The 19,694-nt window shown below is 27.2% G+C and overlaps 1 protein-coding gene across 1 annotated transcript in view; it reads right to left on the bottom strand.

Moving 5' to 3' along the window:
• Positions 1-17,058, bottom strand: part of LOC132942463 (uncharacterized) — a 148,547-nt gene extending 131,489 nt beyond the window's left edge. The window contains exon 1 of the mRNA XM_061010863.1: positions 16,596-17,058. Within this exon, the coding sequence (XP_060866846.1) occupies positions 16,596-16,659 (64 nt within the window). The 5' untranslated portion in view covers positions 16,660-17,058. The remainder of the gene's footprint in view (positions 1-16,595) is intronic.
• Positions 17,059-19,694: the final 2,636 nt, after the last annotated feature.

Below are 19,694 nucleotides of genomic sequence, written 5' to 3' on the forward strand. Positions count from 1 at the left end.
TTCAGCAATATTTGTAACCATAAACTTTATCATTTTCTCGTTATAATCTGAGTATTAAAATAAACCATCGCGAAAGTATAAAAATAAATCAACAATAATACTTAAATCGTAAAAGCTCGTACTTTAATGACTGTCGTACATATGTAGGTACACACGATATTGTGTTATTATTCTGTATTATGCAACATTGTAGATAGATAAATGTGATATGTTTTAATCAAGAGGTATTCGTTGAAATTGTTTCATTAAATACTATGCAATTTAATTTAGTTGTTGAACATAAAATACGACTTAAGATTAAATTTGATAAAATAAAATATATATTTCCTGCAACATGCATATAAAGAAGTTGAACGTTATTATGACTTAAATAACATAACCTTTTAGATTAATAAAAACACATACATTTTCAATTTATCCGACTACTAATATATCATATAAAATTGATTATTTATTTTAAGTAAAAGTCAAAAGACAGTAGTTTTCATCTTACACATTTACAGATATTCGATAAAAATCTAATGTCATTAAAGGTATTATACAATTATTTAGTTTTATCACAATTCCATTAGTTAAATTAGTTAATATGCTTATATGTATTTACAGTTATAATTGTGCATCAGAGATTAAACGCGCAAAAGTTTGTTCGTCACAGATCCTTGGGCCTTTTTATGGTGGCTAAACTTCTTACTCCTTCTAATTCTAATATAATTCGTGGAATGCATTCACATCAAGTTTTAAATGCAACAATATATCGATAAAAAAATGCGTTGGTCTTCTTAAATCTCTATGTATAAGTACAGTAAAAAAACCAATATTGACGTAATCTCCATAACAATGCACGTATACACCACGCAAATTTATAAACGTTTAAACTTAGAATTTTTACAAAAATCATCAATATCAAGAAAATATGCAATTAATTTTATAATTAAGAATTCATACAATTTTAATATTCATAGGTAGCAGAGGTTTGAAAATTAAATTCAAGATTTTATATAAGTCAATGTTTTTTGCAAAAATCAATTCACTTTACCGTATTGACAATAGTAAAATAAATTACTACCTACAATATTATAAATAAAAATATATCATAAAATATACTTAGTAATACTATTAGGCTGATGCCCAGAATCGTTTAGAATTATTTTTCGTATGCAATTGAATGTCATTCAATTCAACTGCAACGATATATTGACGTGTTAAGTTATTCCTTTCTGAATGATTGAATTTGCATTGCGTTGCTTAAATTATTTAATTTTAATTATTATTTGTATGGTATATTTTTCTAAGGAAATATCATGATTCTTACTACAGTTTATTTATAGTTATTATAAATGCAAATGCGTTAATTATTGAATTTGTAGAGGATAATATAAATTATTAGCGAAGAGTTTTTCATGTAAGCTCTATGAGTTATAATTATTTAAATAATTCATTTTTTTTTTTTTCCAAAGTCATATTGTCTTCTAAAAAAAGGAATCTAACTCAAATATAAATAGTATTAACCATAAGTATACTATTTATATTTGAGTTATATTCCTTTTTTTTACAAGGTCGGTACACTCGACACCTACTGTACACCAGAGTGTTTATCTACTTCCCCTCTTTGCTTGAGAAAAACATGAGATATTATACCTATAATTATTCCTATTGCTCCTAGTCTATGAATGTGTGCTATTTTTGTTGTGGAAATCCAACTTTAGGTCCACCTCAACTAGTTATAGGAATCCTCTCTATAGAACCCGTGGGTGAATTTTGTGTGTCCTATTCTTAGTCTGTCTAAGACTGTTTCATTTTTCCGGTTTTGATTGTTTGAAGGCCATTTGAAAATTGATCTTTTAATTTCGCTGAGTTTTTGGTTTTGTTTTATCCATATTTTGTTCCATTCTCTCGTACATATATTTTTTATTTATTTATTAATGTTGTTGTATGTTTGTATTTCTATTTCTATCTGATTCATTTGTGCTATTTGCTTCGATGCTTTGTCTGCTGTTTCGTTGCCTTGCATGTTGGTATGTCCTGGTATCCATATTAGAAAAATAATATTTTATTATTAAGGTAACAATATCCATACCGAAATATATAATATTAGTATGTAAATTAAGTAAATATAAATCGTTTCGATATTATTAATCTTCAGCCAAATGTTCAAACTGATAAGTTTATAGTTACAAAATTCTGTAAAATGCATGTAATATGTATTGGGTCATGGGTTTAATGTATTTAATTTTTAATATGTTGTTGCCACAACACTGAGTCAGGGTGTAACCACTGAATAATTATTATTATGAGGTATAGCCACTGTGGTAAGTGGCAAGCGCCACGTGGATGTTCACTTGTTTGACCTGCAGTTGCTGATTGACTTCAAATTGTTGTCATGTCTTAACCCAATATTTTTTTCACACCTAAAAGTTATATACATACATACATACATATGGTCATATGGATTACATACATATGTACATTGTACATACATGCATACATACATTCCATTCTTCTGTAAAGGTGTTTAATAAAATAGCTGCGACATATTTCGATAAAATTAAGAGCTCTTAAAATACCAACGTCAACGAGGACCTTGGTTTTATCTACAAAATAAATTTAAGTAGAAGTTCTGGGTGTACATTTTCACATCCAGTATATCATAGTTTGCTTATTAAAATTTAATATTTTTAGTCATTTTATCATACATAATATAATTGTACATTATAAAATTCCAGGAAAATTATCTTTGCACAAACGCATAATAACACTTACATATTTTTTTATTTAGGTTTGTATTATTTTGTAAGCTGTAACATTATTTTTTGATCGATTTTAAAAAAATTGCTTTAAATGTTTTATTCAATTATAATTTACTAGATAAATGTATTGATTCTTATCAAAAAATATGAGTATCTAATTTATTAAAATACGCTATAATTGACCAGGTAGTAAAAATTAAATGATTCTCGCGAATGTTTCGATTCCACAGCCGTTCCCGAACATTATCACGAATTTCTACCATGTTACACGTCTCCAGAAATCGCCCTACAATAACATGTTATTTTGGTGTGAAAATGTTAAAAAGAACACAAATGTTTATACCTAATCACTCAAAAAACTAATTGCATGGTGTTCACCATGTACTACAAATACTTAATTACGATATTCAAAATTTACATAATACATTGTTTATATCAATAAACAAGCTGACGAATCTTAAGCCGAACGTCGTTAAATAAATAAATATGTTCCTAAATAATTATTTGTAAAATCATGAATATAATTATTGGAAATCTTATAAATTCCTTATACTCTTATTACAGCAGGTATACCTATGCAGTTTGCTTAGCATAATATTCGTGTTGCCAAACTATAAAATAAGAGTCGATCCCGTTATTATTAAGGAACCCTGAGTATAATAAATATTAAAACTAAATCGTGTGTATAAATGTATTTTGATATAGGTTACAGGTGGATGGTTACCATGGTAACAAAACCAAATCGACTAGCTTTTAATTACTTTTACAATATATTATAATATTGCATAACTGCATTAACTACTTAAGAATTATAAACTCTTAGTGAATTACACTGGAAATTATAAAATATTTTTTAAATACAATAACCTCTTGATTTTCTAATCAAGTTACATACTACCATCAGCTAAAATATATATTTCATCTCTCCTTAACATATTAATTTTAATCTCCTTTTTCTTCACACAAGACGTATCCTTTCTTGGTACCTATCCGTATACAACATTAATCAGCCCCTAGTAAGGACGATTGCCAATGTAGTACCACATTTCTGCTATCTTTTTATAATATTGTTCTTACTTAATAGTTTTTAAGTTTTGTTTTTTTTTCACGTATTATTTCTTGGTTTTGATTCAAGAAACATTTTTATATTATTATAATTATTGTTTACCATTGGACTAGATTCCGTACACAGAATTCCACAAAGTACTTATATTTAGTTATTATTAAATTATCCATACAGCATAAAATTTTTTTTCAACAATTCCAATAAATTATGTAGGGGTAGTTGAGCGGAGTGTGTGGGTAGTTTATTTTCTTTTTAAGTAACACCCACTTGACTATAAAAAAAAATATCGATCACACTAATAATAAATTAGAAGATACATAATTTTTTACGGCTTACACTTAAGGCAAAATGTATTTTATGATTCTTGTTTGTTTTTATTGAAGTTTTGCTTAACATATTTTGCAATTTATCTATTGAATAAATACATTATTACTACGCTCACTATATGCTTTAGAGATATCACATATTTTGGTTTTTTATACGTTTTTTAATTATTGTTTAGAACATTTGTATAGGTATCACCCGGTTTAGGTAATCTATAACAAAGATCTGAAGAATAATCTTCCATGGGATCATTTAATCTAATTGTGGTTCTCTTTTTTTAATCATTTACTCATAATCTTTTTCATGTGTTGGCTCTCGACCTTTCATATTTTTTTTTCTTTTACTGGAACATTTTTTTTCGTAGATTTTAGAGCTTAAATACACGTTGTTTATTTTTTCTAGCCAATATTTCAGTAACGATTTTAACAATAAAAAAACATAGTTATTTAATGTTTATACAATTAAGGGGTTAATAGTAATAATATAAAACGTATATTATGTTTGATTTTTATACCAAAAACATACACAGAATACATTTAAATTTCATAGATAGGTAAATATACTTTTTGAGGCTTGAAATAATATTTATTTGAAAAATATGGTTTAATCGTATCTTGACAGCCTATGTCCTAATTATTTGGACACAACCCATTGGAATTATTATTAACAGCCGGATTCTACTAGTCATCCTTAGTAGCTGAAAGTTTGACCAGTAGCCTAAAGTATATTCAAATAAATCCCTATTAAAACTCCTACAAAACTTCAAGACTAGTTTAGGGATAATATATATATTATTGAATAATGTTATTTATATTAAATATCTGTGTATATTATGTATAGTATACCAGCTTGGTGTATATACTCGAAAAACGTAACTGATCTAATACCATAATGTCCTAGTTTCGTTGATTCATACGTTTTTTTATTAAAAATTTTATTTAAACTTAGGGGCTTAGTTGAGTATTTGTTTACTCACCAAAACAGACATCTATGAATTAATATTTTAATTAAGTTATTCACTTAGATTCCTGTGCAATGATAAACGGAAAATAGATACAGTCAATTGTGTTTTTAATAAAGAAAATTAAATCGACTAAATATTAGTAAGTACCTACTATATTTTTAGTGGTTGAAAAAATTTGAAATTCCAAAAATATTGAATAATAGTAATGATAACTTACACAGTAAGTACACACAAATACAATTTTAAAACGAGTTCTCTATACGTACAATATTAATAATTTAACGATTTGAAGTGAAATAGCTGATTTTTCTAGGTGTTAAATATTATCATGCATATCAGATTCAAAACGTATTCTATTGATTCGTATTGTACATTCATTCTGTTGAATAAACTGATGAACTACCCAACCAAAGTTATGGATTACGTACGTATAGTTCCTACATATGAAACCTGAGAATATATTGTACCTATTATAAACAAAGCTCTTGACGGCGACGTAATAACATGAATTATTATTTTAGATTCTGAGTGAAGAGTGTATAATATCCGCAATTTAAATACTCAACAATCTTAACATTACGACCTACATTTAGATAACCAATATTATGTATTTGTTATTAACTGGTAGGTATGTTTATAGTTATGGTTGCCAGTAACATCGAACATAATATTATCGTATCAAGTATTTGTGTCTTGTGGTTTTATATTGTTTAGATGCGCAACCCTGAAAATGAATAATTAATAATACCTACGCAACTTTTGAGAACATATACCGTGAAATCATAAAATATCTATATTAAATTATACGCAAAAATAAATGTGAGCACATAAAATCCATTTCATTATGTTACGTTTTTTTTTTTTTCAAATTGAATTGTTTTCATAATTCACTCACATTTTTTAGTAAGGTTTTTGGAGCGCTGTCAATAAGGAACAATATTATTCTCGACAACAGTAAAGTGTGTATTAATTATATTTAATTATTATGTAAGTGGTATATATGTGGTATATGAAAGATTATTGAATACCTATATTTTTTTAGTAATATAATATATCTGTACTTTATTTTAAATTATCTAAAGATTTATGTTTTTAACCGTAAATGACCTATTTCAATATCAAACGATTATAAATTCACTGGTAAAATACACACAAATAATGTAACTTACATAAATGTATTGATAATAATTATCATACAACACTTAGATAGTTATAGATGCACACAGAGATTCACAAGCGCGTATAATATTTTATATTTTTGTTTGATATCATTCATATTATATTTTTTATTACATTTATGGACGGAATTTAGCCAATATTTGAATTTTGCGAAAACGGAGCTAATACAATATTAAAATTTGCTGTTAAAACCAATTCCTTATTACCTGTGGTTTGTAAGTTTTTTTAATATTACAAATTTAGTTTAGGTTTTAATACATGGCTATTAAAACTTCGTTTTCAATTTTTTAACTATAAATAATATTATAATTATTTGATACGCATTAAAATTAAGACTTTAACAATGAAATAAAATTTGGTACGATAAAGTAAGACCAAAAGAGTGGAAAAATTTATTTTTGAAAAAAAAAGTCAAATTTTTTATCCTTTCGATACAGATCTATTAATTTAAAAATATTTCAAATCGAATTTACATAAATGGGGCTACCTCCATTCATAAATATTTAACTGTCATCGATATTACCATAGAAAAAACATATTTGCATGTATTTATTAGCTAAAACGTGACTATTTTTGTATATTTTTAGCAATTTAAGGATTTACTCAGTTATTTACATTGACAACATAGACCTTATACTTGGAGACGGAACATTGTGTAGTTCACACCTTCCACGACAGGTAGTGTCTCAAGAAGCACCGAAGCACTACGCACATGTGTACTAGTTGTATGAGAATTATTTACGTGATAAAATATTTTGAACATTGTGCATTATTGTTATTTGCAATAGGTACCATTGATTATAAATGTTAAAGTAGCTGCAGTTGATGTAAGAAAAAATGACTTTTGGACCATGAAGTCAGACAAAACTGAAGGAATTTGGTTTGATGGATTTTAATTTTGAAAACGGATAATGGTTGATTAATACGTTTACTAGGTTTGAAGGTCTTAATAAAGCCTTAATATTCCGAATATTACTAGTGTCATGATTAAAAATATAATAAAAAATATCATATTTTTATTCATATATATTACAGCTGAAAAAATAGATATTCAATTTAAATCAGTTTTAAAAATTTAAATCCATCAAACCAACTTCCTTCAGTTTTTTTCTAGTTCTTTGGTCAAACAACCACTTTTTAAGTAGAAAAAAGTTTATCTAATTTAATACAAATGTCAGTGTCTGCGAGTATATAAGTTAATTGACGGTAAATATAACCTATCGGGCGGTATATTATGTGAGCCTTACTGTTATAATTCAGATTTCAGGATATATTTTCTAGGAAATATTGACTAATAACGATTACAGATTAATTATCTCGTAATATTGTCCGCATATATTATATATCCACATACTACAGAATTGTTGAGCTATAATAATTGTGTACTAGAAGCTATATAAATATAAATAAAAAAAATTAAAAAAAAAAAAAAAACGATTACAGGTAAGACTCACACACAATATTGATATTATGTGCGTTTATTTTGCACACAACTTACAAGTCATTTTAATGTCATCGCGTTAAATTGTCTACATTAATTTCCTTAAAACACGACCGACCCATTAATATTAAATTCTATATGTTCTTTTTTAAGTATTTCAAAACAATTATATATCAATAACATCGGTATGTCCAAACTGGTATTTAGTATAACACCGTAGTTCAATGAATAACTTAACTTGTAATAAACTTTAGTAGAATTTTCATTTACTCTTCTCCGTGGTACACCGAGGGTCCATGAGAATAATATACTAGTACCTAAGGTAGTATTTTACAGTATTGGGGCAATGATAGTGTTTACATTACACCCACCACTTCGAAATATATATAGAAAATTCGAGATTTAGACACTATCTATATATAATATATATTATTATGTGTATTATTTAAATATAATATAATATACAACAAATACACCTTACAGATCACTCACTTGAGTTTCTACTAACAATAATTAATATCACAACTAATTTATACACACAACACAATATACTTGAATGTTAATTACCGTGTACCAATGAGAATACGTGCTGCGTCATCTTAATCACTTGAAAAGCTTCTCTTGACAAAATTAATCGCATAATTAATTAAGTTTAATTTGATTACGCAGACTTGAGCAGAAGCCATCAACAATTCTTTATATAACTAATAGACTTACTCAATTTAAATTTCAAAAAAACACAATATTTTTGGTGTGAACGAAGGGTAGGTGGTATTTCAAGACAAGTTATGAACACATATTTTAGTATTGGTTAAATATTTGCAATTTTTTAGATATTTGTATTTATGATTAATTAGTTGAAATATTACCTAATATTATTATAAATGGCACAATAGTCTAAGATATTAACTATTAATATAGGTAACTACATGGTTCTCAATTGTTATTCATTATGTAACAATAATATTATAGTCGTTTCTTATATAACTAAGATAATGCATTTCATATTAGATGTAGGTATACAATTTACTAAACTTTTTGCTATTTAATGAATACGAATCAATATCTTAATTAAAACAGAAACCCAATTTGTGTCTAATAAATCAACTAAACTAAAACTTAATGGTATATTCATGATATTGATAAATGATAAATATACGAATTAATTAGAATTATATATAACAAATTGAAAATGAATTAAAAATTTTAATGCATAGGTAAGTACCTAAGGCGTTGTATGAACATTAATAATTTTTATTTTATTAATCAACAAATCAGTAAATATTGTAGCTATAAAAATTATTGTAGTAATAAAATATTTTTAAATTTGACTAAAATAATGTTATCGTGGATAATGTAGATAATCGTAATTAAGTATTTAAATATGTATAATTAATAAAAGTTCATATTTTCTATATTTATAAGCAATCAGAAAAAATTATCACATTAAAATTATAAATAAACAAATGGATTTATTACATTTAACAATTTTTAGATTCTATATGGAATGATAAATGTATTGATTTTACAATAATGTGTGTTTTTTTTTATATATTTTTATTTTTTAATTTTTTTTTTTGTGTCCGTCACACAGTTGGGAGCAGTAAAACTGCTTCGATTTTCTTCAACAGTATCTTGTTCGATGGGAAAATGAATGTAGTTGGTGCATTCGGAAGGTCAAATTTTAAAAATTTCCAATAATTTTCAAAAGCACCGGGAAAAACAACATAATAATTAAGGAAAAACGAGAATTTTTACGAAAAATCGGTTTTCCATAAAATCAATATTGGTTTTTGGTGTTACTCTAAAACAAATGATCGTAAATACATGAAATTTTCAATGGTCGTTTATATTTGCATTTTCAATACACGATTAAATTTTCAAAATATTTTGATTTGTTTTGAACTGTTTAGAAATATTGTCTGTTTCCAATTTGATAAGTCTTTTTTCAATGAATGTCAATAAAACTTTATTTGTTGGGTAAAGAAGCTTGCAAATTTAATACAAGTCTCCTACTATATTGTTACAATGACATTTGAAAAATATTCAAAATCCTCAGTCACAGTTTTTATTTATAAGCATTAATTAAAGTTCAAATCTTGTCAAAATACGGGAAAATCATGAAAATTAGCAAATTATTTTGATTTAAGAATTCATAAAATGTTTTCTTTTTAAATCTAAGATTTGAAAATGTAATACAAGATTCCTCATAAGTTTGTCTACCTTCATCAAAAAAAAATATCTACAAGCAAATCAAATTAAATTTTTATGAGCACTTGAAATTCATATTTTTACAACATTTGATATTCACTCGATTTCTCATGTAACAATTTAATTATTTTATTGTAATTAAAAAACGAATAATTGTAGATACTTGAAAATTTCACTGAATGTTTATATTGTCATTTTCTATACACCATACAATTTTGAAAATAATTTGACTCTTTTTAAGCTGTTAACAGACATTGTCAGTTTTCAATTTTCTTAGTTTTATTTTCTATAAATATCAATAAAATTTTATTTGTTGAGTAAAAAGAGTGAAAATTTAATGCAAGGCTTCTGATATATTGTTACAATAGCAGTTGAAAAATATTAAAAATACATAGGCCCAATTTTTTTTTTATAAGCATTTAAAGTTTGAATTTTGACAAAATTTATCAAATTTAAAATTTAATAATTATTTTGTAGTTAAAAATTTATGAAATGTTCAACTTTTGTAGCTAAGGATTGAAAATTCAAAACAAGGGACCACGTAAATAGGTAAATATATAAATTACTTTATTCACAATAATATCATCAAATATACTTAGTAATATCATAGGCTGACTGACCATTATCGCGCAGAATCGTTTTTCTTATATAATGATATTATATTATTGAGTTCAAATTTAACACCATCCATTACAGTGACCCACTTGTAATCTACTGTACAGCAGAGCGACATCCACTTGCTCACCTTTTTTAATTTGTAATATTTTATTGGCAATGTTGTATTTTAACACCATGGATCATTGAATGAATCATCTTATGGTATTTAATTCATAATGCAAGTATTAGATAATATAAAGTATTCAATAGCTTTTTATTTTGTTCACTTATAAACATTTTAAAGATTTAAAAAAAAAAATAATCTTAATTAAAAATCATTTTGTTAATGGACTGGATGAAATATTAAATTTTATGTCATCTTAAAATATATTGAGTTCACAATAGAGAAAGAATTGGTTAAAGAAGATAAGAGTTGAATACTTTAGAACTTGGCACAAAGCAAAAAACTCTTATTTCATAAAAACTGTTGTCGTGGATAATAATCCAAGAAAATGCGTTCACGCTTGAATTTTGGTCCACCAGAGCTCTTAGAAACATCCATCAAAATTTTTGACGTTAGTTAAACACTTACATTTATTATTCAGATAATCATACATAATATTTCACATTATAATATTAATTTTTAACATTGTATATTCACATTTGGTAATTATATTTTTGGTTTGTAAGCGTTACAAAAAAATCGTAGAAGTAGAGACTACACATTTTTTTAGAGTAAACTACAATTTTTTTTTATTTATTGTATATTAGTTTTGAACGAATTATTGAATGGTTTATTACGTGTTCTGTTAATAATCGTTTACTGTAAGTTTTTTGAGTAATAATAATTATGTATAGCTATTTGCAAAATTATTCTTATACATCAATGATTCTACAATATTTTAGACTCAATAAGTTTACTTAATTATAATTTACAAGGTAGTGGGTAGTAATTAGATAAAATAAATCAAGTTAGTATATTTTGGTTAATAAATTATTGTTATTAAGTTATCAAGTTCTTTATTGAAAGTTTGTCGGTTTTTTCAACTTTTCAGTTAAAGTGGTATTTGAGACTATGTGATGAATTAATAAGGGTACAGTCAGGAAGTGTTTACAAATTATTTATAGTTCTTTAAAAAAAGTTTTTATATATTATTACGACATAAATGGAAACTATAACGAAATCCACACGTTTATATACTCTGAATAATATAAAAAAAAAAACAAACAAGATTTTCTCAAGTTGTTTTTTAAGTCATATAAGTATTTATTTAAAGTTTTTTATAAACAAGCAGTTTTACTAATAATAGCCTTAAACTTAAATTAATAAACAATAAATAAAATATTTACTATAAAAATTCAGATCATAGATCATACGAGCATCATGATCCTCCCAAAACTGGTTTCAAACAAGATATTGAAAGTTTCTTAAAAGTAGGATCCTACCTACTGATTTTCAAAATGACTAGTATAATAAAATATAATATAGCCTGTGTTCAATTATCAATTTACAAAATGTAATTATTGTAGGTATTAATTTATAAAAAAAATATATAAATTTTATACTTAGTTAGATTTTGAGAAATCATTAATAGAATATTTTGCGTATACTATGCTTAAACTGTATAAAATCTTTCATACTTCATATACTAAAACTTTATTATCTGGTTTCAAACAAGATATTGAAAGTTTCTTAAAAGTAGGATTCTACCTACTAATTTTCAAAATGACTAGTATAATAAAATATAATATAGCCTGTGTTCAATTATCAATTTACAAAATGTAATTTTTGTAGGTATTAATTTATAAAAAAAATATATACATTTTATACTTAGTTAGATTTTGAGAAATCATTAATAGAATATTTTGCGTATACTATGCTTATACTGTATAAAATCTTTCATACTTCATATACTAAAACTTTATTATCAGTTATAGTTCCGAATCTCTAAAAATAATATTTTCTAAATTGCTAAAACTACTAAACTGATATTTTTGAAATTTGTATTTACTTTTTTTCTATTTCTCATTTCTTTAACTCCTACTTTTAGAATTGTATAAGGTTTTTGAAAAATCCCAAATTTTACCTTACTAAAATATTAATTGTGTTCGATTTAAAATAATTTACATTATAATAATATTTTGGAAAACTATTTTTTAGTTATCTTATAGTCACAAACTCACAACTCACAATTATAACTCCATACTCCATTAACATAAAAAAAATTACAATGTTGTTAAACTAATAAAATGTATACCTTGGTTACTCGGGACCTAATAGGATGAAAAAAAACATTAAAAATTGGATTAGATATGTGAAAAGGTCTGTCTAAAATATTTAAATAAAACATATTTTAGGACACGTTTAGGTTGTGTTTATATATATTTTTGACATAAATTAAAGTTTGTTTAAATATAATCTCAGAACCTTCATATAGGTACCTACTGTGCTGTTGACATTTTTCGTGTATTAAACTTGTAAACGTATCTTCATATCAAATGATAATTTATTCAAGTTTAAAATGACGAAAATGTATAATTTTTAACTCTCTACCATGCTCAATGTTAATATTATTAAATAGTAGAAAATCTTTGGATGACTGTGACAGATTTATTATATGAGCTTGTCTCTTATATAATATATATTATGAATACATGTCGTTAGTAAAATGTCAACGCAATGGTACATGATAAGCGCCACAATACGTCAGAATATGTTTTATACAACTATCAAAAATTTCATTTTTTTTTAATATATTGTTCAAAATAAAAATATTGTATTTAAGAACGTATATAACTTCTGAGTTGTCAAGCCTTACATATTATATTTTTCTTTAATCTATTCACACATAAATCACTCAATTAAACACGGTTGGATTATAATCATTTTGAATGGCACGACTACAGCATATATATCTACACGTTTAAATTCATTTAATCTTTGAAATGACATGATATGAAAATAATAAAATGATCAAAATTCAAAATGTATATTTAATATCCATTGTTACAAATTGGGTGTGTCAATTATCATTTATAATAGATATGTTCAAAGTGTTCAAAACATTAATTCGTTTTTAGATCAACTTTGATTGATCATTTTACGCTATATAATATACAACACACGCGTATAATATAAGTGTACACAACGATATGATATCAGCGTACCGTATTCATTATATTATTGTTGTGTTTTGCAATAACTCAGCTGCGATTTATTTCTACGATAATTTTTTTTTAAAACAAATTTTTATACTGTATGTAATCATACCCACACTCGCTGCCGTTTTTATGTGTTTGTTTTTAATGGATAACTAAACGGTTTATTAATTAATTAAACGTTGTGTATGTATTTACCAAGATAATATGAAATTAATATTATTCGTGAGTTCAGGCTATACAGATATTAATAAAAATCATTATTCCACCTGATGAACCGGATCAAAAATGTAATAATCTCGAAAACAAGTATGAATTTGTATTATTTAAAATAATAACAAATTACTTTTTCAGAAAAAAAACCTTTCTTCCAGCCATAATAAAATTAATGTTACAGTATTGTTTGTTGTATGTTACAGTGGTTACTCATAAATTGAATTGAATTAAGTCCCAGCTTTGCTTTGTAGCAAAATACAATCGATTAAAATATTACATCACACAATTGGGGAAATCTAACCAACATAAGACTTAACATAATATAATATTCCTGTGCTTTCAGGTGTAAACAAACTTTCAAATAAAACCATTATTATATTTTGCTGTGTGTTTGTTCAATTTGATAATTGTATTACATTCTATATGCGGTTTAAATTGATTTGGATTTATATTGGCTATATTTTCATATAAGCATTCTCACAGAGGGTTAAAGTATCAATTTTTTCAATAAAAAAAAAATAAAAATAAACATTATAGGAGTAACGAGTACCTATACCAATTTAATGATTTATCAATTTAAAGATTACAATATTTGTATACAAATGTATTTATGCATTTTATGATAGTTAGCTAATTTAATAAATTGTATTCAAAACTTTAATATCAAACTATTGAAATTGATTGTGATTGATTCCTTTTGGTAGGTACTTATATCTTTAATTTATTCAAATTTATCAAGTTCTTATCCGTTTTGAAAACGTTTAATTTTATTAAACAATTATGGCTTTATGAAATGTATTATTAATTCAATTAAATCTGTTTTGATTGAAGGACTGAAGTTCTCAAGAATTTACCTTAAAATACAGTCGAAAGTTAGAAACTCGTATAAATAAATAAATGAAAAATTATTTAAGTACACTATTGTACACTAATACCCAGTACACTCTATAATATTATTCAAATTATCTTGATTTAATTTAATTATTATTTAAAGTATAAAGTGTACAATTGTATATGAATCGTATATTATAATATTATTATGAATTATAATGAAACAATAATAATTCGTAACAATAATTGAATATTCATAGAACTTAGTAAGTTAATTTGGTATATTTATTATTTTCATTACACTCTTTACATTTTTATTTACGCTGCGAGGTAAAATTTAAATAATTAAACCACATCATCCAATACGATAGTTAATTGTGTTGAAGTGACGTAAGTTATTAATATTTAACAAACCAATATCATATTAAAATATTGTAGATTTAATTTTTTGGTATTTTTGATCTAGGAATCTTAGCGTGAGCTTAAATAAGTTAACGCGCGTTCATTCATTAATGTTTTTCTTAAATTTCGTTCGTTCCTATATTTTTATAGGTATTAAATATGCATACGTTAATTTTTATTTTTCATAAAGAATATTGATAATATTTTTAATGGAAAATAATAGTAGGTACAGTTTGGGCTGTTCGAGGGACATTTTATTCACCTTCTATAATAATATATTATATATAATTAAGTACATATTCTATGGTTCAGCTGTCCATAAATGCCCAATACACACATATCGAGTACGCGTTAGCTATCATATTTCTGTTCAGTGCACAATCCATATTGACGAAGTATTTCTAATATGCATTAATTTACGAAATTTGTAAAGAAATGTATAATTTAGCATACTATTCGACGTACAATCGGATTGCGGCACAAGTGGTACCTACAGTGATGGCATTTGGGTGGATCTATGATTCTCGGTTTATATAGTGACATAGGGTATATTGTATACGTTAAATTACGTTGCCTAACTGCGAAAATGAGAAAACAGCAGTCATGATTGAATGTATGCAGTCTAAAGCATGATATGCACTTGTTTCTCTTACTCTGTAGTCTTCACAATTTTTAGAGCCATATATATTAAAGGTAACGGCCGAGGGGACTCAGCCCTCCAAAGTAAAATAAAAAAAAATATAAATATATAAATTTAAAATAATTTATAAAAACATTACATTTCTATAATATATGACTACAATTATGCATGGCAAAGAAATATAATACCCATACAGTCATACCTATCATATTATGACGACAATGTATTGGGCATAGTAATAATATTTCGTCAGCTCGTCTAATGTCTCTATAATATTAAACATACATTTTATTCGCGATGCGTTTATTAGTGTTGACTGTTATAAAACAATATTTATGTTATTACACGTTCTACAACTATAATACATGGGAATTGTGCACCGGTGTTTTAATATTCAATTTATTCATATTGATCACACATACGGGTAAAATTTCGGATAGCGCATCGTGTCCAAGTAAGTCACGGGCGCAGTAACGCAACCAGAAATTTCAAAATGTTCCAAATAAATATTTTTGTTTTGTAGGCAGGTGGTACTGGAACAATATTGTTACAATGCTGAATAAATACTGTTTGTCATGTGATAATAATACGTTCTAAAAACGGGTCTAGAAGGCGAAATGGAGCCACCTCTAGGTTCTACACTGCAGGTTATATTATAACATGCATGATATTACATTCATAGGTATTTGCCGGGATGTTGACGAACGCGCATAATAAATTTGGTATATTCGAAATAATAACACCGTTTGAAATTGCACATCGGGGGGGGAATCTTTGCAATTTTTTTTTTTTTTTAGTATAAGTATGCAACCACTTACGGATGAGTAACAGGTAAACAAATATTGCGTAAGGCGAAGACGATGACCGGAACAAGGCCGCCATCGGACACGCGGACGAAATTCGTTGTGTGCAGACGCGCGGCAGTTGTGTTTACAATAATTACAATATTGTTATAACCGTAACGTGCGGTGAGCAACAAAAAAAAAACAAAAAAACGAAGACGATAATAATAATAATAACAACAACAACACAAGAATAACGGTTTTTATATTTTCAAATTGTTTTCGCGCGGATACGGGCGAGGGAGCCCACGCACGGCGGCTCTCTGTGGCACTACGCGAAAACCGTATCGGCCGACACGACGCGAACAACACCGCTTGACATCGACTGCAACCGCTGCGCCACCACCGTAGTCGCAGTCGAAATCGTATTCTCTTCGGTCTCGATCGACGGGAGGACACTACCGACGGGGCGAAACATTGTCGTCCGACTGCCGTGCGCAAAACGTTCAACGCCACCGCCACCGCCGCCGCTACCGCAGCCGAGTCCCTTCGAGAGGTGGCGGCGGAGGCGGCGGTGGCAGGCTGGTTGAACACGGTCGACTCGCGGCGACTTGCATCTCGCTGGCTGACGAGAAGACGTGGGAGGGGGGTGGGTTGGAGGGAGATGGCTCATCTCTAGGGGGTGAGAGCCGGGTTATACGAAAAAATTACGTCCATTAGAGGCGTCAAAAGAACAATCGCTCCGCGCCCCCTCTGACCCCCACTCGGCCATTTGTCACACTCTTCCAACTCGCGCCCTGACCCCCCCCCCCCCCATCCCTACTCAAACGCTGCCACGCCGACAAGTCAGCAACCCCCGATCGCGCACCGCCTTACACCGAAAACTCTTCGGCCAAGACGGATATAATGTAATATTACCTCTGCGTACAAACAACGTGTATATGGTGGTGGCGGCGGTGGTGGTCACGACGAACTGACTTGTTGAGGAGACGTGCGTGGAATGTCGGAAAAAAAAATTGAAATCCAAAAAAAAAAAATACACACACACACTGTATTATTATTATACGGGCCAGACATCATATCCATGACGTCACGACGATCATTACTGTGATGACGCCGATACGGTTGGGCGAAGACAGTTTGCTCGTGAACGTCCGTTAGCAGAGTGAGTTTTTTTTTTTTTAACGTGTCGACAAACGTCTACCTCCTACACATCAGCGACATAGAATCCAGATATCCGAATGGTATGATTTTTTTAATTGAATAAATCGTTTGATATGCTATGTAGACGACGATCATAATATTACGGACCAACGGCCATATTATTACTATTTCGCCCGAATAAACTGCGTACAGTGAATAAAACGAGTTCATGGAAATAAACAGAAATTTGATTAGATAAATATAAACAAACATAAATCCGTATGTCTTATGTTTTCGTCGTAAACTTCAAGTGTTAAACTCACCAATCCCACATCAATATTGCTTATTTAAAATAACGTGTTATATTTTATTAGAGTGGGCGGACATTAGAAAGTTCAAAAAAATATTGCATTGAGGCTGGTAGAAGAGTGACAATCTCATTTAGATTTATATATATCTATATGAACTTAAAGTATAAAAGCTTTTTACTTACTCCTGCGGGAATATTTAGAGTAGAATGAAAGAGATAGGTAATTTAACTCAAGATTTATTGACGATTTTTTACAAATTAAAGAGCATTTCTTAATTAGAACAAAATATAATATATTTAATAACTTTATGATATTGTAAACTAAAAAGTTCACAGTTTCTAAATGTCTTGTTTCTATTTTGCTTTAGTTTTACATTAATTACTTCAATAAAATAACCATTGTAGGAAACTAAAACATCAAGTTCGATAATATACAGCATATTCTAAATTATGGATAAGTTTACATAGGATACTACAATTTTATAATTTTAAAATCTTAAATATATGAAATCGTCAAGTTTACAATTATGATAAAAATAAGTTTATTATAGTATTTATAACTATGTATTTCTATTTTTAAGATATTCGACAAAATACACGTAATATAATACCATATTGTTTGTATAGACACATTTTAAAGGTCGTGGAATATATTGGCACACGTTTATAAAGGTAGGAAAAATGTATTGAGCCGAAATCGTTAAAAATGTCTCACCGTTTGAAATACTCCAGATATCCAGATGTGGCACATCTACCAAGCAAATTACTAATTCACTTAAAAAAAGCGCACAAGAATTTAGTTCTGAGAAAAATAGTTACTGTCATCGGATTACCGGGATAAAAAAAATAGTATAACTATTGTCTATTAGTGGCACATCTAAGTGCCATCCTCCCAATTCAATTATTATCGTCACTATAAAAATGCAATCAAAATTGCTAATTGCACTCATTATGATGTATAAATTGTAATAAATTATTTAATTTTAATAATAAAAATGTGACAAGTAGGTAACCTCTTTGCTGTAGAATATGTTTTGGGGTTAAGTATATATGGTCAGTGAGTAAGTTACTGAATGTATATTTTTAGTTTATATTAAATTATTATCAATATGAAAAACGAGATTCAGGTTGGCTCAGAGCAAAGACGGTCGGTCAGCCTAATATTATATTACTAAGTATTTTTAATGTATTGATATTGCTGCTATAGTAATTTATTTTGCAATTGAGACATAATACGGTAAGTTGAATTAATTTTTCCTAAAAATAATTAATTTATTATATCACTAATACTTAATTACATAATATATTATAATAGTATATAATATTAAAAAGTGTTTATTATTGTTATTAATCATGGAGCTTTGAACTTCGGATTTTTATATTCCAGTATGAATTACTTATGAGGAACATTGTATTCAATTTTAATGCCAGCTATACAATTTATATATTTTCTACTACCTACAAAATAATATGCAAATCTTAACTTTAACTTTTTTTTTAATTTCCACTAACGACAACTTACGAGGAACGTTGTATTACATTTTTAAGTTTTGGACTAAACATTAAATATTTTGTCAACAATAATTTAAAAGTCTAATAAAACTGGAATTTTTCTTATGCCATAAATAGTCGCAATTCGAAAACTGTATGATGCATAGACATTATTAATATAAACATTCAGT

This window comes from Metopolophium dirhodum, chromosome 4 (assembly GCF_019925205.1).
Source record: "Metopolophium dirhodum isolate CAU chromosome 4, ASM1992520v1, whole genome shotgun sequence".
Lineage (NCBI taxonomy): Eukaryota > Metazoa > Arthropoda > Insecta > Hemiptera > Aphididae > Metopolophium > Metopolophium dirhodum.